Source organism: Sphaerodactylus townsendi, linkage group LG07 (genome assembly GCF_021028975.2).
Source record: "Sphaerodactylus townsendi isolate TG3544 linkage group LG07, MPM_Stown_v2.3, whole genome shotgun sequence".
Lineage (NCBI taxonomy): Eukaryota > Metazoa > Chordata > Lepidosauria > Squamata > Sphaerodactylidae > Sphaerodactylus > Sphaerodactylus townsendi.
In genome coordinates, this window is record NC_059431.1 from 43,144,649 (window position 1) to 43,165,447 (window position 20,799).

At 40.5% G+C, this 20,799-nt stretch overlaps 1 protein-coding gene across 14 annotated transcripts in view; it reads right to left on the reverse strand.

Moving 5' to 3' along the window:
• MEF2C (myocyte enhancer factor 2C) overlaps nt 1-20,799 on the reverse strand; it is a 198,685-nt gene that overhangs the window by 47,652 nt on the left and 130,234 nt on the right. For 10 of the 14 annotated variants that reach the window (XM_048504775.1, XM_048504764.1, XM_048504776.1 and 7 more), the window contains one exon: nt 8,276-8,419. In XM_048504775.1, coding sequence (XP_048360732.1) covers nt 8,276-8,419 — 144 coding nt within the window. Of the gene's footprint in view, nt 1-8,076; nt 8,215-8,275; nt 8,420-20,799 lie in introns of all 14 variants that reach the window. The other 4 variants (XM_048504778.1, XM_048504774.1, XM_048504772.1 and 1 more) reach the window with 2 other exon arrangements.

A 20,799-nucleotide genomic window follows, 5' to 3' on the forward strand; every position in this document is an offset into this window, starting at 1 on the left:
TCATAAAAGTTATTTTTAATTAACATTTTTGTACGATTGTATTATGTTACTGTATAATTCCATTCCTTTGCCACTTTAATTCACTTTAGTGGGAATTGCACAGAAAGTACACCAGACTGGTCCATGGTTTTAAAAGTGTTGTATTTCACATACAGCTATGCAGATTTTGTATAGCTATATAGATTTCTTTTCACATTCACATACAGATGCAATGTTAAGAATGATGAAGATGTAAATGTCACTGCTTGATCAGATCACTAGTAGAGGAGTGTTGGAAAAGGAATGATGCCATATTATAGTATCAACTTGAGTCATCCATTTTGCTTCATTTTAAACATGATTTTGATTTCTAAGTCCTTTCTGCATCTGTATTTCATGTTCTTTGTATCAGGAAAAAAAATTGTCATTGAGTGCACCGAATCACGCCAATGGTCATGTTAAAAAATAAATTTGTGAGATATCTTTTTTCCACGATGTAATATTCCACGTCTTGTATGATATTATAAGTATAACAGGGACAATGGTCCTTTCTGCAAACAATGGTCCTTTCTGCACAGCACAAATAAAACATCTTGCAGATGTTTTTTTAAAAAAAACTGTTCAGGGTTTTTTATCCACACAGTGTGGACAAAAAAAGTGTTGCCAGGGAAAGTGGTTCTTTTTCTCACCCCTCCCCACCCACTAGCACAGCACTTCCCTTTTCGCTGCAGATCGTACCCGCCATTTTTCTTCCGCTTGTGATTCTGTCATGCTGCCTGCCATTTGGTGAAGGTTTCCCTCAGAGGTTTCCTCGGCATGCAGCTTGTCTGCCTGCCATTTCCATGTAAACAGTACATGAATAAAGTTTGTTTTGACTGCCAATTTGGGGCACATGTCGTCTTCCCTTTTTTGTTGTTTTTGAGGTGTTTTTGAAGCTACCATGACTCGAAATATGCACACATAATGCAGATTCTCATATCATGTCATTGTAGCTTTAAAGATATCCCCATCAAAAAAAGAGGAAAAACAACATGTGTGCTTCATTAAACTTCATTAATGTACTTTTTACATGTAAATAGTGGGCAGGAGCTGCAAGCAGAGGAAACTTTTCAGAGAAACCTTCACTAAATGGCAGGCGGCATGACATAATCACAAGCAGAAGAAAATGGCGGGCGTGAGCTGCAGCAAAAAATGAAAGAAAAAGCCTTAAAACTGGGTGGGAAAGATGAGACATTTCCTGTTCTCCACGCAGCAAATAGGTCTTGACCCCATCTTGGGGGGGAAAGATCACGAGTGTAGTGTTTTCTAAAAACCTGGGTTGAGCTGAAATAAAATGTCCTGAGGATATTTGGGGGGGGGGGGGGAGCAGTGCACAGTTCCTCCCAAAAATGCTACTTTTAATATCCTCAAGATATTTTATTTGTGCTGTGCAGGAAAGCCCAGTGAAAACATTCAAATCACCATTATTTAAACATTATGGTGAGCAGTCCACAGGGGCAACACCCACCGCTATGTTATGGCTATGTTATATATCATTTCAGCAGTTTTGGGTGCACATTTGTCCCTTATGGCGCTTTAAAACACAATATATGACTACTACCACACTTTTTTTTTCAAAAATAGGTATTTCTAAAGTACAATCCTAAAAGTTTTCACTAAGTTTGTGTTCTGTCACAAGCAAATACATTGTTCTTCTCATATTACTGTACAACTGTGAGGTTTTTCTGGGAAGACTGCAATGTGTAGCACTCTTAAGGGGGGGAAATACCCTAAATGACAAATAACATGATAAAAGTATCCATCTGGTACTTCTAAAATAATGCTGGAACTGGCCTCCCCTCCCCCACCAGTGAAGATAAGACAGCAGAAAGCTTTTGTGTGAATCATGCAGCCTTCAGGCTGAAACACCCAGCCATGTTTAGCAGGCAACACCCACCACAACTAAGAGCTGCAGAAATCGCATGACCGCTGATGTCATGCACAAAACACAGCACAGTTTGTCTTCACTCTGAGCAGGCTTTTCTGAGCTCTCCTCTTGCAGTGGTACGCAAAACACCAATCTGCATCTCACTCATGCATTTGGCAGTCGTGTAAATGCTTCAGTTGCAGGGATTAGCAAGCAGATGCAGCAACTATGCTGAGAATAACAATGGGACATGGCCTGGCCTCTTCTGAAGTCCTCACTCCCACAGCACCGCTTTTGAAAACTAGTGTGCCTCCTAAATTTCAATACCAGACTCAGTGGCTGATTCCGTATGGGCCAAAAACTGCAGCATGAAAATGGTGCAAAAATGGTGTAAAAGGGTTTAAAACGGTGTAAAAGGGTTTATCCTGTTTTCACACCATTTTCACACTGCTGTTTTTGGCCCATGCGGAATCAGCCTAAGTCCAAATTCCTTCCTCATGTTATTTCACCTTGTCAATACTAACTGAACATACATTTCTAGAAACGCATTCCCACATTTGCATACATACACACTCAAAACAATACATTTGCTGCCCTTATTAATACACCCTGTGTATGGTGTGCATGCTCTACAGGCTCTCAAAACTGGAATACCCAACCACCCTGCTCACAGTGGCCACTTTCTCCTCTGATAGAAGCACAGGAATGCGCAGTTCTGTTTAGGAAACGTTAGACAGATCAGCTGGTTATCCCAAGCAGTTGCTGTGGTCACAGGGAGTGGGGGGTGGGGGTGGAGCTCATGGAGAGCTCCACGGGGGGAAGGAGGTGGGGGTGGAGCTCGTGGAAAGAGGGGGTGGAGCAGCTGCAGAGAGCAAGGCAGCCATGTGCACCATCCCTAAGATCTGGCCAAATTGAGCTAATTCAGTTGACACAGGGGAAGCCTCTCTCAGAACTGCTAAGAGGTTGTTCAATGCTTAACACAAAAGCAATGTTTTATTGACCCAGAGGAATGGAAGAAGGGGAGATAGGAAACCACCTCTGTGAAAATATTTTTGACAAATGAATCGTGATTTTTTTAGTACCTCTACTCGAGATGGTGCTAGATGCTTTTACACAATCCACCTGCTAAAATGTGCCACTAAGTACGATTTCAAATACAAAAGCATACTGCCAGGATTCACTCTCAGTCAGGAACCTTGCAGTAGGTTTTATTTTATTTTACTTTCTTGGAAGAATGAAATAAAGAAAGTATTAGAGTTGCACAGTCTTCAAAGGCCTCTATGTTGTTTCATAGGGAGACAATTAGGCTTGGTTGATGGACTCAAAAATTACCAAGGGAATGCAGGCCGGGCCTTCTATGTCAGTAAAAGATCAGACTATCTGCTCTGTTCTGCTAGAAAAGGGCAGTGCTCTGCTTAAATTCTAGCAACTTAGCCCTACAAACCACCTTCTGTCAGTATAAAGTTCCATAAAAGTCAATTTTTGCCTCCACTGTATAAAATGTCAAGGCTTTTGCCATCATCAACAGTACAGCTTAGCAATGTTGTCACAAATTCTTCAGTTTGCAATTACAATAATATTTTCTGGAACTAAGGCCCATTGAATAAAATTGGACTTTCTTCTGAGTAGAGCTGCTTATGATTGCTCCCTTTCTACAACTAAACTTGTGTGTGGTTCCAATAAATACAATTTAGGCTTTTTCAACAAGAGACAATTATTTTTAAGCTTCTACAACGTCCCTTCTAATATATCACTCTCTACACTATTATCTTATTTATTTGTTAAAATATTTTTTTTCAAAACAATAGTGCTTTAATTATTTTTTTAACAAAAGCTCACAAGGTTCAATTGTACAAACTGTACATTCATTACATGGCCTTTGTGCTTCTGTTTAAAATTAATGATTTTTTTTAAAAAGCTATACCTGTGAAAGTTCTATCCTGTAATTAAAGGCATGGGAATTCTTGACTGGAAACCTTGTGGAAAATCCCATTCAAACAGAGGCATATTTTTAGTTCCCTTATGACAGACTTTTTTAGAGTAGCAAATGCAAGAAGAAGAGCTAGTAGAGACCAGGCTTCTAGCAGGTGAAAAAGGGTTCGCAGTTTCACAAGGCATTCTAGGCAGACAGTGCTGTGGTGGCTGTGTTTTTGAGCAACATCTCCATATTGAAGTTTGGCTTGCTAAAATCACAGGGGCAACATCAAAGCTCTCTCCCCGACATATGGCATTAGGCAAGTGAGAAGAGCGTGAGTGCAAAGGGTGCATGAATTCAATTAAAAATTGCAGACACATGTTAAGCATTTTGGAAAAAGAAGAACTTGCAAGGAATCTTAGCCCAACTTGGAGCTTTTCTGGTCTCATGGGTACATTGCTAGTTTTCCAAAAGTTTGTGAAAGCATGACTTTTCGTACAAAGGGCAGATCAATTCAGTCAAGTTTTTTTAATATACATGAAAAATTCTCTCCCTTAGGAGTGTGCTACAAACAGTCCAGAATCGTTTAAATTGCGAAAGAAATTATTAAGAGCAAATGTCTCCCATCTGGATGTTAGCTCCCGCAAATGAAACTGTCTGGGTGTCACAAGTGGCTGTGTACATTTTGGATACATAAATTTGTTTGTTTGTTTTTTTGCTTTTGTGGACACAGATATTGCCTTCAGGAACTCAGCTTGTTTGCACAAAATTGTTGCCTTTTCATTTCTGAAAGGAAATCAACATATGCCTGAGCTCTTGCATCCATACAGGAAGAGGTACTCAAATATCAAAAACAAAACAAACAAGTTGTTTGTTTGTGATGAGAACAAATCTTATTCACTCTTCCACCCCTTATACTCTCACCATTTGTACCCTTCCAAGTCAGAAGATAAAAACTCCCTTGTTTGTAATGGAACCACCATTTACTGCCATATCTGAACAAGATGCTTTAGCAAATTTCATAGTTTTGTCTACAAACCATAACTTTTAAACCACAATTTAATCATGGTTTGTTGACAAGAAATAAACCACACTACTGGCAGTATTCCCCCTAGACTCAAAGGTGGACCATGCATCAGGGAAAGGCTTTTTACACTAGAAAGTGACATGGATCAACTTAGTCCAACCAGTTGGTTAAAATGCCTGATCTAAACCAGGAAGTCTTCAGTATCAGCACAGTATTTGTGAGGGCAAAGGAGAGGATGTGTGCAAGAGTGAGGAGCTCTGAGGCTTATTCTTTAATTAAGCAACTCATAGAAGAATCAATGTGGTGTAATGGTTAGAGTGTCAAACTAGGATCTGGGATACCGAAGGTCAAATCCATACTCAGCCATACAGTTGCCTGTCAGTATGCTGGCTACATACATGAGTCTGGAAGGCCTGGGGAAATGGGGGCATTGGAATAATGGTGATTTTTAATCATTTTTTCCCCCACTGGCCAACAGAATGGGGGCAGGCATCAAGGATTCCCATAGAGACCTGGAAACCCTACTGAGCCATTGAAGCTCACATGGTAGCCTCAGTACAGCTACACTCTTTCCTAACTTACCTCACAGGGTTTTTGTTAGGATAAAATGAGGAAAGAATAATCATGTTTGCAACTTCAAGTTTTTTAAAGGAAACTGAAATGTACTAGACAGATACTAAAGCTTGATTGTAGCCACTGTCTATAGCCACAATCAGAGCAAAGTTTTGCTTTCAAAGAAGAGTTTCTAGCAACATATTTCCAGCAGCATATCTAGAAGGACAGATACATCTATTGTGTGATGTGAGGTAGGTTCACTGCTTACAGTATACTGGTGTTTGTTAGCCTTAACTGTTTCTGAACCTGTCCTACATCTCTGTGCATAAAGTCTACATGATTCAAGGTTAAGCTTTTATGACAGAATTCTTGACATAGATTAGCCTTTTATTGTGGTTTTAAGACAGCCTCGTTGGAGAAATTAGCCAGTGCATCTTACCATAGAGGCTGGAACAACATAATGACAAGAAACCCATGTTGCAGATTTGCACAATGCTGGACAGAACAGGACAGAAACATCCCTCTGATCCGCCTTTGCCCAAGCAGGGTACTAGTGGAAAGGTCAAGGCACTTCAGGGCAGAAGGTCAAACCAGCCTGGCTTACATTCAGTAACCTTGATGGCTGCAGGAGGAGCTGATGATCAATTTATATCCATATATATTTTGCATAGAAGCCAAAGAGTCTCAGTTGTTATGCAACTGAGGCTCTTATTGTGCCCATTTGTATCTTCAGATGTTTTCAGAGATGCTACAGGTTGACTATTTTTGGCAAATCACATTACAAATTTAACCATCACACATAATGCTACTGAATGTAACAGTTCTGCGGCACCTAGAAGACTGACACATTTAGCAAGTGCGTAAATTTTCACAGAATAGAATCTTGTATAGCCCTTCATGTATTAGAGAATATACAGGTCTGGTCTGGGTCCCCACCACAGAACAGATATAACACAGTTACATATGAGTTGTGAGTTCTCACACATATGGTACCTAAGGAGGATCACAGTAGGCGTGAGATAGTGACAATATAAGGTAGCCATTACAATGGATCCTGAAAAATGCTGATGGGGGGGGGGGGCATTTTTGAGCTGCTTTTGTCCCATTGCAATTTTTTTTAAAAAAGGGAGTCCTCTTCTCCCTCACTTACCTGCCAGCTGGCCAAGTCCAGCATTCAGTTCCACATGCCATCTCTGGGCTCCACGTGGAGTTTGTAGGAGCTGCACAGAGTTGAACCCCAGGTTTGGCTGGCTACCACCTCCAAACTTGACGTGGGTCTTGGAAGCAGCAGGTGTCATGTGTTCAACTCTGCACTGCTTGCTGTCTTCAAGATCCACGCCAAATTCAGAGGCAGGCGGAATTTTCTGGGTTTGGTTTTAATAATCTGAAAAATTGTGAAAACCTGAAAAAGCTGGTATGAGGATCCAGCTTTTTGGGAAGGGTCTCAAATACTGGTTCTATTAAACCTGAAAAATACTGACAAAAATTGTGCACACCACTATTATAAAACAAGGCTTTTGCCTCCCCACAACCATTATCAGCCTTTAATAGTTCCAGAAGAGAACTACTGGGCCTGTTTTGGAAACCCATGGGTATCCTAGGAAACATGTGAGGTTCTCCAAATAGCTCCCTACATAATATTATTGTTAGTCTTTTAGGTGCCAAAGTATTCTTTCTGGGGGGTGTGTGTGTCTTTTTTTCTGTAACATCATGCTAACACAGTTATCTCTCTGGATACAGTACTTATAAATGATACTAAAAGCACTTATTTAGTATTCAAATTGAATTCCCCCGCCTCCCTTTACATCTGTGCAAACAATATAGCCACATGCAGAGTTATTTCTCTTAAGTATCTGGCAAGGCATATGACTGTTAGAAATTCTGTCTTGGTTAAAACAAAATTTAGCGCTCGTTAAAGCATTAAGAGAAATGCTGATGAAATCAAAGCAAGTCTTCTGATAAAGCCGTAAAATCACCTCCAACACACAAACTTGACTGTACGCTACCATTCGGCTCTCATGCAGTCTGTTTTTCCTGCAACCAGCAATTAGCTACGTAACCCTTCAGTGTGGTAACCGACTTCAGACAATAATCTCATGTGCTAATAGGACTCACATTCTTTAAAAAACTTTACATTCTAATTTCGTGTCATGAGCTGCCTTTTATGCCATTTGTATGACAGAACGGCAAAACAGAAATCATCTTGATAAGTAAATAATATATAGTTCTTTTTTTTGTCTTTCTATATACCCACAGAAAGCAGTTTCTGAGCACACTAAGCTGTCCACAGCAAGATTTCCACTGTTGTTCTCTAAATATGTTTTGGTATAAAATTGTGTGGTAAACCAGAATTCTAAATATCCACTGTACATAATGCTCAGTTTAACTTCCTCCCTTAGGTTTTTTGACTTTCACTTCATTTTTATGTCAGATACATCTCATTAAATTTCACACACCTCATGAGGTGGAAATATACATTGGTGCGGTATTTCCTATAAATGCAATTTGGTTTTAAAGGGGGAGATGTCAAAATGTGTCCCTCACAGATCTATCTTTCTTTCTTTCTTTCTTTCTTTCTTTCTTTCTTTCTTTCTTTCTTTCTTTCTTTCTTTTGTAAGAAACCAAGACTGAAAGGGTTAGAGTGTGTTACTGCAGCGGTTATCAGCAGACAGCCATCTAACCTTTGGTACTTACAGGTATTTTATGGCTCTTGATCATAATATCAAATTCTTCATTAATTTTTTTGTATTTTTCTTCAGTGCGTGGGGTGAGGGCATAAGAGGAGTCGGGATCGGGGCTTTCACAGCCTTTGTTTTCTTTCTTGTTCAATGCCTGCCAGGTTCAGAGAAATATCAGAAAGTAAAACAAATGAAAGGGAACTTGGAGTACTTACACATAATCTTTGCCTGCTGATCATTAGATCAATATCTTCATTAATTTTCCTGTACTTGTCCTCAGACTCAGGGCTGTGACCTACTGAATCGTCTGCATCCGGGTCTGGACTGTCACAGCCATTAAGTCCTTTCTTTCTTAATGTCTGAAATACATAATTTGGAAAGTTCAAGCCTTGACACAGGCTGCAAGAGAGAGCCAGGGCCACTGCTGTCATGCAGGCTGCCTGGTGGTTTAAAGTTGTTACATTTTACATTAGGGAGAAAAAGAGAAGAGAGAAGCATTAAGTCAACAAACTGCAGCTCCTGTTACCAGTGGCAAAGAGAGAGCCACCGTGACCTTTCCTGAGGCTGAAGTCAGTCAATAAAAGGAGAGAGTATACAATCTAATTAAAAAAAATTCTCTGCTACCATCTATGCTTTCCCCTGCAACAGAAGCTTCAGTTGGTTATACATTTCAGCAATTGCATCCTTGCAAACATTTAGTGAAGGGTAATGCGTTCCATCAAAAAGGGGCTGCCAGTAACTTTCTGTGTGGCAGAATGGGGATGTTTTCGCAACACAGTTAGACACACATATTGTGCAGTATTGTACTCTCATTATGCTACGATTATCATTCCCTTTCCGGATATTTATTGGTTCACACAAGAAAATCTGTAAGGTGAATGACTACTGCAGTGCAACAGTAGCATAATAACCATAGATGGAGGGATTCACCCAGCAGGACTTAGATGAGGATGTTAAGGGGCAAAGATTCATAATTAGAGTTGAGTTGCGGCTTTGGGGGAAAAGCTCGGAAGGCTTTCCTTCTGTGCTATTTTCCCTGATATAAATTTCTCTTTTCCTGCACTAAAGCTAATATTTGCCTCATGTTTCCCATGCAGGTTAATACCTACTTAAAATTGACTTGATGGGAGAAATGGAGGCTGAAGGGAGAAATAGAGAAATGATGGGATAAATGAAAAGGGTAAACAATCCTGTGACTTCAACAAGACTTGTTCCCCTACAACTACTTTGAATGAAAAAGACTGCATTTATTTTTGTCCTAAATCATAATACTTATGTCCGTGGTGGCGAACCTTCGGCACTCCAGATGTTAAGGACTACAATTCCCATCAGCCCCTGCAAGCATGGCCAATTGGCCATGTTGGCAGGGGCTGATGGGAATTGTAGTCCATAACATCTGGAGTGCCGAAGGTTCGCCACCACTGACCTATGTTATACATTTCTAGCGGATTCTCAATCTCATACCAAAAACGTTAATGGCAGAAGCTTTTAAAAAAAGAAAACAGTTGCCTTTATGTTTATCAGAATTAAAATCAATAAACAATACATTGAATGCAATTTCAGCTTCAGAATGGATGAAACATCCAATTCAGATTTCTCCTCCCTATACTCAGCAAAGAAAACTTTGTACAGATATGTATTGTCGAAGGCTTTCACGGCCGGAATCATTAGAGTTAAGGAACTGTATATTCTAGCAGCATTCTCTCCTGACGTTTCGCCTGCATCTGTGGCTGGCATCTTCAGAGGATCCTCTGAAGATCCCAGCCACAGATGCAGGCAAAACGTCAGGAGAGAATGCTGCTAGAACACGGCCATACAGCCCGGAAACCACACAGCACCCAATTTGTACAGATATGTTTATTTGTGGTTCACACTCGCAGAGAAGCAATAAGGGAAACCTGAATCAGAACACACATTATAAATCCCCTTCCTTTATTCTAATTTCTTCCGCAGATGTACTTTGGATGGGCTTTCCTGTGACATGGATGAGGAAGAAGAAGAAACATTATCATGCAGTGATGAAGCAGTGACTACAGATGTCGTGAAATGCATGCCACCCATGCAGTGCAACATTATCACAGTTTCTGAGGCCCCTTCCGCAAGGGACAATAAACACAGGTTAACGACGGTAAAAAAGGTTTTGGGGGGAAACGTCGCACGGATCCCATTCCTAAAGTGAGTGAGCCCCATGTTACCTCCCCCAAACTGGGTTATCCGATAATTGCACTATCCGCGAGTCTTTTTCTAAAATCTCAGGTTGCAGCCGCTTACAAGTGAATGGCCGGGCAGGGAGGTACTTTATTCAGCTGCATTTTCCTTTTTTTGTTTTGTTACCTGGCTTCCTTCTGGGTAGCCACGCAGGCGCAAAGGGTCATATAGTGAGACAGCATGGCTGTGGGGGTTTACTTGTGCATGCCTGTGTAGCTACGCATCAGTGGAAAGTCAATTTAAAAAAGATGTGCCTCCATGAGCTGCCTTTTATGTCCATGAGAAGGCACGACAGTAACCCACATTGTTTCCGTGGGCTCTGATTGCTGCCTGAACAGAGGCATGTGAACACGAAAACAGGAAAGCGGGTTACTTTATCCCTACTACAACCTCTGTACATGTGCTGTGTAAAAAGAGCTTGACAAAGTGCAAACGAATGGCTAGAATCACAGGAACCTGAGTTCAAATCTAGGTTTAATGTCACCTGGTTAATATGCTGCACAAGCAAATCCTCTATTATCTCAGAGCAACCTCAGAGGTTTGGTCATATTACAAAAACATATCTCCACAAATCCAAGGGTTTTTCTCTTTGAGGCAGCATATATCTCTGAGGTATTACTTCGATGTAAAGAACATGACAAGGCACTTGGAAAGGAGAACTGGAGAATAATATAGCACAAGACCTGATATGTTAGATTTTCTTTGCTATTGCTGAAAAATTGACTCTCTTCTGCAGGCTCCTGTCATACAAGGATGCAGTTGAACGATATGTGTGCGTGTGTAAATCATATCCCTTTAACATTGAGCAGTAATGGAAAGCTGAAGCTTTCCATGGCGGCACAAAGTTAAATAACATCACTTAATAATTTTTTGCTGATCAAATTGATATTAAAGGGATAAGCAGGAGAACCAGATTAAAAGATCAGCCCTTTTGGGTTTCTGCAGAGAAGACAGAGAAGATAGTGAAGATTGTTGCCATTCTAGCATACTGACAATCAAGGAGAAACCTTTTTTGTGAATTTAAAATACCTTAATTTTTTATATGCATTTTAACTCTTTCATTTGTATATTATAATTTTGGCCTCATTCATTACCACTTTGACATCTATAATTTTGCTAGAATTAAAGTTTCAGTTCTATGCACTCTTACCTGAAAGTAAGCCTTACTGGATACAGTTTCCAAGAAATCATGCACAAGCATAGAGCTGTAGGTCTTGGGATTCTCATTCTAAATACAGTATATTTTTAGGCCTCCTTTTATTCAGTAAGACTTAAAATTTGACTCCTAAAGTCATTTTTGAGCCTGAAAGGTCAACAAAGGGCTTCTGTTCAAATTTCTAGAGTCCAGATAATCAGGATAACAAAACCATGAGGTGCCACTCTGAAAAATCCTTCCTCATAACAGTCTGTAGAAGGGAAATGAATCTCTGAGTAGTGATGAAGCTTGATTCCCCAGTCATTCCTGCTTGCTTTGGATCTGAAATGTCTTTCTCTGTCATTGAAGGCCAGCCAGGTCTTACACTCCTTGCTCCCATTAGGAAGATTTATATCTTGGGTAACTCAAGGAGGCAGAAATCTGTGCAGTATATTCCCAAATCACCCCCACGGTGAGCACAGAGACTGCCACTGTATTTGGTAATGCAGAAAGTTCAACAGAAGTGCTAGACAGCATTTTCTGAGAGGTAGCTATTAATTTTTCAAAACACCGTTTAAATACTGATGCATTTTTGATACAACAGTATCTTTAAGAAAACAAACACTGAAACATTCAGGGCTTTAGTTCAACAAGCCCACAATGTATCAGACAAATCAACAAGTCAAAGTTCTCAGGCCCATCTGTGGCCAAGACTCAGTATTAATACTACATTATCAAAGAAAGCAAACAATACATAGCCCACTTGTGCTATATTATTCTCCAGTTCTCCTTGAGTTTAGTCATCCAGAAATTCATCAAGAAGGGAGGGGGAGTGCACAAGGGCACATCAACTGATCAGAAAACATGCAACTTGGCTTCCCATTCTGTGAGAGCTCAGCAGTTTACAATCTGACACAAGACTACATCTCTAGGCATCAGCAATCTTATTTATCCTAGATATCCACACATGTCAGCGACTCTGCACCTGTTGTCTACTCTGGCACAGACCAAATGACAGCAGCCAATCGTAGCTGCTTCTGTTGCAACATGGCCATAGATGGCTTTTCTTGGCTATGCCTCTACAGACTGGGACTGCTTATCTCTGTGGATTTCAGCAGTCTGTTTTTTGTATTTCATAATGCTGTCATGATTTTCAGCTCTTCACTGCGCAAAACGTGTCTGAGAATGTCACTCTTCTCCAATATTTTTATGTATACTTCCTTTCTACATTAACTCTCAGAAGGATTTCAAATTTGTTCACATCCAAAGTACAATATTACTGATAATAAAGTGATTGTTTTCATTTGGAAAAAGATATTCCCTTGCTAAAAAAACAGCTCTTCAGCCCTATTATCTACTCATAGGAACGGCAGATGGCCAGACTCACAGAAGAGAAAGGTATCATTACCAAGGATAATAAATATAACAAAATTCGATATCAAAGATTAATAGATTTATTGTGTTTTAGCTGACATTTTGGCTGGATCCAAAGTGTCTTCTGTTCACATAGTGGATTATACATCCTTCAAGAATACTTTGTATGAGTAATGAAACTAAAGCTCTTAGGATTACAAACATAGTTTGTAATTACAAACTATGTTCCACTGTCCCTATTTTTTTTTTAAAAAAAAACCTTTTAGAAATGTTCTACAGGGAGCTGCTCGGACTTTGGCTCATTCCGCACATGCAGAATAATGCACTTTCAAACTGCTTTCAGTGCTCTTTGAAGCTGTGCGGAATGGCAAAATCCACTTGCAAACAGTTGTGAAAGTGGTTTGAAAACGCATTATTTTGCCTGTGCGGAAGGGGCCTTCTTTTTTTGAGGAGGAACATAACATGAGGGGGAATTAAGCTTAAGTGTTTTACCCCCCACCCCTCCATTTTCCTCCAGAAAAAAATCTTATTCCACCTGGGGAAAACATATGACAATATGTACCTCCCCCACCCTTTCCACATACAAGTAAGAATAAAAATGGAGCTCATAGTTGTGTTTTCTCATGGAAATCTGGTCCAGGGAGAAAAGGGCTAAAAACTTCCTCTCTCATCATACTTTCCTGGAGGAAAAAGATTTGCTTGAAAGCCATGCATTGAAAAGAACAAATGCTACTGAAATTATCATGGATCTAAATTTAACATGTAGACCCACCCATAATTCAAAAAAAGTTTGTTGGCCTATATATCAACTCTTATAGACTATGACAGGTAGTTTTCTTTTGCTTCCAATTATTTGGATATAACTTTACTTTTCTGAACTATCTCCATTCTTCTATACAGAATATAATTTCAGAACATTTTGTTTCATTATTTGACCTGATAAATAAAATTCTGTTCAAGAACCTGCATTTAATAAAACTTTGCTAGGCACCCTGAACTAACACTAGATGCCATTGTCTTTAAAATTGTATCCCTAGTGAGCAAAGATATGTTGCACATATCTCATTTTTAAAATGATGATTTAGGGATGACAAGTGGGGACCCACAAGAAACTTGCAGGGATGGGGCATTCTCCTGTCTTTGCTTCCTTTTCCTCTCCCCTTCTTTCTCGTTCTCTCTCTCCCAAGTCAATCCCCTTTCTTCCTCCCTCCCCACAAATCAATGACTCCTTTCTTTTTCTCTCTCTCTCCAAACAAATCACCATTCTTTCTCTTTCTCCCAAGCAAATTCCCCCCTTCTTTAATTTCTCCTCCCCCACAAGCCCACCTAGCAGCTTCTTCCCCCATAGTAACAATGGCAGCTATAATTCTCCCGTCCACCCAAAAGTTTCCTTCCCTCCCCACATGAACAACACACATCAATGACATCAATTACTCTCTTGACCACCCTCTGCTAAGCAGCGTCCTCCCCCATGCAAGTGAATGGTACTGGCTGCCTGCTCAGCAGTTCTCCCCCTCCTAAACACACCAACAGAGATGGTGAGTCTCCTGGCAATTTTCCTCTCAGAACAACAAGACAGGCACAAACAAACCTCTTGTTTGTGGAGCTGTAACTCACAATGTATTTTTAACCATCTCTCCCCCCCACCCATTGATGATGCTGTTTTTCCTGGACCCAGCGAGACTTCTAGCCTTTGTAGTTGAAAACGACGTGGCTCCCCCCACCAAGATTGCCACTGCTGCTCCCAAGCTGGTGAGGAAGTAAGTTTTTATGTTGTCTGCACATGCACAGACAACACTTTTTAAAAACTTGAAGGGGATTTAAACCTCCCTTTATAATTTCAGGGTTGTTGTTTTTTTTTTTGCAAACTTGGAGTGTACCTGAAGTTTGAAGAAACATCTGTTTGGGATGAGTGTGCTCCCTACCTTTGGATCTAAGTATCCACAGGCAGGAAAAACACTTCAGAATTAAATATATAGCTTTAAACATTCCTACATGTCAGTTGATTTCTCATCAACACTTTGTTACTGTACATCAATGACATTCAGCTAAACATGTACCGGTAATCTGTTGTCACTTTAAAACACTGTTTGAATTAACTTTGAGTGATATGAAAGGTTTTTCTCCTGAGGTTAACATGTGATACTCAACTGTATATGCAAGTCATCACTTGGTGGCTGATCAACATGTAAGTGAGAATGAGGTCATATTCAAACTCATAATCTGTTAGTTATTTACTTCATTTACCCATGTTTTCCCCCAGTGGTGCCCAAAGCAGCTTACACCATTTTCCTCTCCTCCATTTTATCCTCACAACAACCTTGTGGGGTAACATAGGGTGAAAGGCAGTGACTGTCCCAAGACCACCAAGCAAGTGTCCATGTCAGATTCAGCCCCTTCTGCACACGCAAAATAATGCATTTTCAAACCACTTTCACAACTGTTTGCAAGTGGATTTTGCTATTCTGCACTGCTTCAAAGAGCACTGAAAGCAGTTTGAAAGTGCATTATTCTGCATGTGCGGAATGAGCCTTATTCTCATCACCATACCACATTATTTTTCTATATACCAGTCACTAGATATCATTGTGACACTCCCAAATGCTAGGTTGTAGGGAACAAGTCTGGGAAGAAATATCAGATGAATTTTGGGCATTAGGAAAACGTTTGTAATGCAGAGAGTCTGTAAGACTAAGAAGATTTAGGATACACTAGACACGAGTGTACCTCACTCTCTCTTTTGTCCTGCTGTGGCCCTTTCCCAGTTCTCATCTATATTGCTGTTCCCCATACCTCCGCTGCTGCTGCTACCACTACAATTGCTAAACCTCAAGTATGAAATTCTAAGCCAAGTCTCTACAGTTCTGTCTCTATAGATATGGGGCCACCACCATGAAGCCATTATCATTTCTAGTGCAATCCTGAAGTGAGGTCAGAAGGGTGTAACTCTATTTAAGTTGCACTGTCAGACTATACAATGTTCCAGGAGCAAAAAAAATCACCCAAGAAGTAGAAATCAAGGCAAATGGTGCAGCACAAGTTGCAGCACACTGTGAGTTTTCCTTCCAAATGTAAATGGCTACTTTCATCTCTGCCCGTTCAGATTGAAGGAGCCAGGGCTGAAACAAGGCTGAAGTTTCTATGGATGAAAAACAGAGGAGGAAGTCTGGGTATGGAAAGGGCTTTTTGCAAACTTCTGCACAGACTTCTTTAAAAAATGAAAAAAAATCCCATCTGATTTGGTGAACTGCTTAAACACATGCATACATACTGTTCTTTTTAAGATCTGGAATGCAATCCTAAAAACCTTTCCTGGGAGGTAGCCCCACTGAATATATCTGAGTAGGTTCCTGAGTAGAGCTGTGTAGAATTTCATGACAAAAGATGGCAAATAGAGGTGGTGGGGGCCCCCCACCCTGAGGAAAATATAAGGGTTCAGTCATTATACTTGAAAATTCTGCCTATGCTTGTGCTCAGTGTGAGGGAAAACATGAGACTATTAGTGATGAGGAAAAGGCACTTTGTGCATACCTAGAGGTAGAAACTGAAATGGATTTAGCACAGTTCCATGCAAACAATATACGTGGAACACCCAGTGCTTTCCTCATGTCAATGCAAATGTCCCTTATGCCAATGCAAGGGACAAATGAGCTAGCGGGGGGGGGGGGGGGGTATATGCCAGCAAGAGGGCACTGTGCAGCACTGCAGCGCCCAAACCCAGAAGCTTCTACTGCAAGTATATCATAGGCTGGTGAAGGGGGCATTCCATGGGCATTTCTAGGGGTGAAGCAAACTTGTTTCCATAGAGCTTTCAGCCTATTGTTTCCAATAAGTTGGTTTCCATAGGGCTTTCAGCCTAGGAATGCCCCCTCTGCCAGCCAGCAACTTATGCAACCCCAAAGTGTGGCACAACTCATTGGGCTACATAGGGGATTTTCAGATGGCTGGGGAGAATAGCTGGTTTTGCCACTTCCCTCATCACTTGAAACCTTTTAGTAGGTGGTACAGCTGTATCAAAGCAGTGATGTTCCTAGCCAACATGAAACTGCCCCCCCTCCTATCCCATGGATTGCATTTCCCAACATTGAAATGCCTCAGAATTCTATTTTGTGTATCAGGAAGGAGAACAGTTGTACCAGCCATTAAAATTCATTTTGCCATAGAGTTCAGGTCCCTTGGGATTAATTAATAAGCATTATACAATTCATGTTAAATAAATTAAAAGTCAAGGAAAGTTATATCCCACAACATTTAAGATTATTTCCATGAACGCACATTACGTTGTTTCAGAACTTAAGGAAAGGTGAATAAAAGTGTATCTTCTTTGGTGGTATTGGTGGAAAGTGCCATCAAAGTTTGTTTGAAGTAACAAACTACTTTGAACAGATGCTGCTAGAATATATGTGCACAACCAAGAACTATGTCATTTATCTAATGATGTGTGTGCACCTATGATTAAAAAGAAAATACCCTGAAATTAAATTTACTGAATATTCCTATTGATTTCCATTCTGCTAACACAAGAAAAAGGTAACATAATTAATAAATAAGTAGATAGATCCTGGCATCATAACTGGATGATTTTACCCTTCAATTTAGTCCCTGAAAATTTAAAGGCATTTCAAGTGCAATTCTGCACATTATGCAGACATAAACAAAGATTTCCCACAGAGTGTACAAGCAGCCACAGTTAATGCTGGCTCTTGAATGAGAGTACCTGCTTCTAAGATATGAATGCTTATAAACTAGCATAGCTAACTCAGGATTGCGTAATTCCTGGAGATTCGGGTTAGAGCCTGGGGAGGGGAGGGGTCCCAGTGGGTATAATACCATCTGGTCTTACACCCAAAGCTGCCATTTTCTCTAGGGGAACTGATCTCTGTAGTCTAAATAAAAATTGCAATTCTGGAAGATCTCCAGGGCACACCTGGAGGTTGGCAACCCTATTGCAAAACTTATCTTTAATATTTGTGTGTTATGGTTTTAATTGTGCTCTTAAAACAAATTAGATGCCTACTGGAAAAATATAACACATACACCACATTTGTCCTAAATTTTACAGTAACGAATCAAAGAAACCATGTACTATATTTGAATCAATTTATCCAAAAATATTTCACCATGTTTCTGAGCTGTTTTGCTATCTCGAACTGCAGCTACTTCTACAGTGGAAATATTAGAATTATGCTTTGCTAGCAACTATGTTTAGGGCAGGAAATGATGCAGCCAGCTGAAACTGAATGACGGAATAAAATTACTAGAAACAGACTTCTTTTTTTGTTTTTGCTTGAGACTTTAGAACTAATACATTTCTGTACAACATGCTTAGGAAGTCTTAATGACCGCAGTATTTTGGTTTTGCATTTTATCTGAAAGGCAGCCCTTCCAGAGGTAGAATACTGGCAGAGGCCTTGTCGTGCTGACTAAGCAAAATTTTAAAAAATGCCACCAACGGAGACAGAAACCTGCTTTCTACAGAACCTGGCTCTTTCTGAAAGACCCTTAAGAAAACATTGCACAACTATCGGCTTTTCCCTGGAATAATTAAAAAAATATTTTATAGTTGATCAAGTTACATAAGAATAATAAAATCTGGCTAGCATGATCATTAGGAAATAAAATGACTTGCTAGCTGCCTAGATGCAAAAAGGAAAGGTAAACTTTTGTTTAATACTTGAACCTTCCAGTCAGTTTTGAAAGTTACAGAAATCAGTAGCTTAGAAATGTAAATTAATATTCAAGTGCTTTATCTGAGAAAAGTTTTCTCATCTCACTCCCTTAAATATTCCACTATTACTGGGAGAAAAGATTTTTAGTGGAGTGGAGAATGGTGGGTGGTTGGGAGGAGAATGATTATTGCATTCCTTCCTTCTGGTTACAACTCTGCCCTGACCTTCAAAATGGCCTCTTGTTTTTAAAAAAGTCAGGGCTCTGTTATATATTTGCATGTAAGATGTAACTAGAAATAGTTAACATCAATCATAATTTAAACTGTCTCAAAAGTTTGAATGCACAAGCAAATTGTTCCACAGAAATGATTCTAGTAAATTACAAAACTGATACAATCCTGTTTTACTTTTATGAATACATTAAATAAGATCTGTTCACTTATTTTTTTAAAAGAGTGTGTGCCTTGTCTTTAAACAGCTATTAACAGTTCTAGGCATTTTAACTGCTCGTTAGAATGTCTTCAGTTTACGATACATCTTCCCCTCATGGAAATTCCCAGGAGAGAGCTCAACTCAAAATCACAACTGTGCAAAATGAAACACATATAATTCTCCATTAAACGTCTATTATGAGGAGGATGGATGGGAGAAAGAGAACTGTGACAGTGTAAAAGACTGTATTTGCATCCTCCTTAAAAATTGTGATCCTGCAACCTATGCAATCTTATTTAACACCTTCTGGTTGTTTACTTCATGGGGAAGGCCTCAGAGTCAGAGGTTTTGCATATGGAAAGATACAATCTCCAATGAAGTGATCTTAGGTAACAGCACTGAAAGGTTTTTCACCTGAGATCTCATACTGCAGCTGATCTACCTGGAGCACCAGGCCAATTCATTTATTTAGGCTATGGGTCCCCAACCTTTTTGTAGGTCCCTTCAGAATTATGTAGGTCCCTTCAGAATTCTGACACAGCATGGTGGGTGCAACCACAAATTGCCAAAGTAAGTGGAGCAACTACAAAATAGTTGCCACAGCTTAACTTCATTTAGGCTGATTTTGCATGCTGAAATAACCCCTCTGTAGGCACGGGGAATGTCCCGATGCAATCAGGAGTTTTGCCACATTTCTGCCCCGGAGTAGCCCTGCGGCAATGGTTTTGCTCCACGAATTTCCTGAACTGCAAAGGTTGAGGTCCTTTTCAAATGCCCCTTTGTTGCTCTGGAGGCTTCCAACTGCCGTGCAAAACTCCTCCGTAGAAGAAATGGGGCCAGTTTTCCTGCCTCAGTGCTCTGGCCCGCCCCACCAATGAACAGGTGCTGAGAAGCGGCACCCTCCACCCCCCCTTGCAGTGGCAAAAAAGAACTTTTCAGAGCTTCCCTTTCCACGCAGTATCACACTTTTTTAATGAACAATGAGGTGATTTAATGGCAAAGAATAGGCCTGGGGAGTTTTTAGGAAGTCCTTATTGCCATATACTTTTTGATTTTAGAGAATATAAACTTTCATTAAAAAAATTTCATGATCTTCTGCCCATCAAGTCCAATGATGCTGTAGAATGAAAGATAATGGCCAAGGTCTTCTGGATCCTTTCCACTAGCAATGGAATGGCACAGTTCTCCAGTTCAAGAAACCTTCTCCTGATGCAGTAGGTGACTTCTTACATTGGGCCCAGCAACACGAATGAGAGGAAAGCCTAGTGGAATGGATTTGCAGGAACCAACCCAATGTCTTAAGCATGTAACTGAAAACACTGCTGGCATCCAGTCCTTTAGAAATACAGCCTCAGTGCTTCTGCTGCTTTGCAATTGGTTAAGCAACCATAAAGTGAGATCAACACTACCTTAATCAATTACTCTGAACTGTTCTCCAATAATGGTCAAAAATCAGGTAAATTTTGAAGTTATTTTTAAAAATGAAGAAAATATGAAAAGGGGAATTTAAAAGAACACAAAAAAGTAAGTGTGGGGGGGCGGGGGAGGCACCATGGGGGGGGGGCGATGTGATTCCTCCCCACAGCGGCCCCCTGCGGCGTCCCCCACACTTGCTTTAGGAAACCGAGCAGGCTGGAGAACAAGCCTTCCTGTTCTGGTGGGAACTACATTTCCCAGGAGACCCTGGGAAATGTAGTTCCCACCAGAACAGGAAGGCCTGTTCTCCAGCCTGCTCGGTTTTCTAAAGTGAGTGGCAGTGGGAGTGGGGGGTGCGCCGCCGTAGGGGGCACCATGGGGGGCCAGTGTGATTCCCCCCCTGAGGCGCCCCCCCACACTTACTTTAGGAAACCGAGCAGGCTGCAGAACAGGCCTTCCTGTTCTGGTGGGAACTACATTTCCCAGCCTGCTTGGTTTTCTAAAG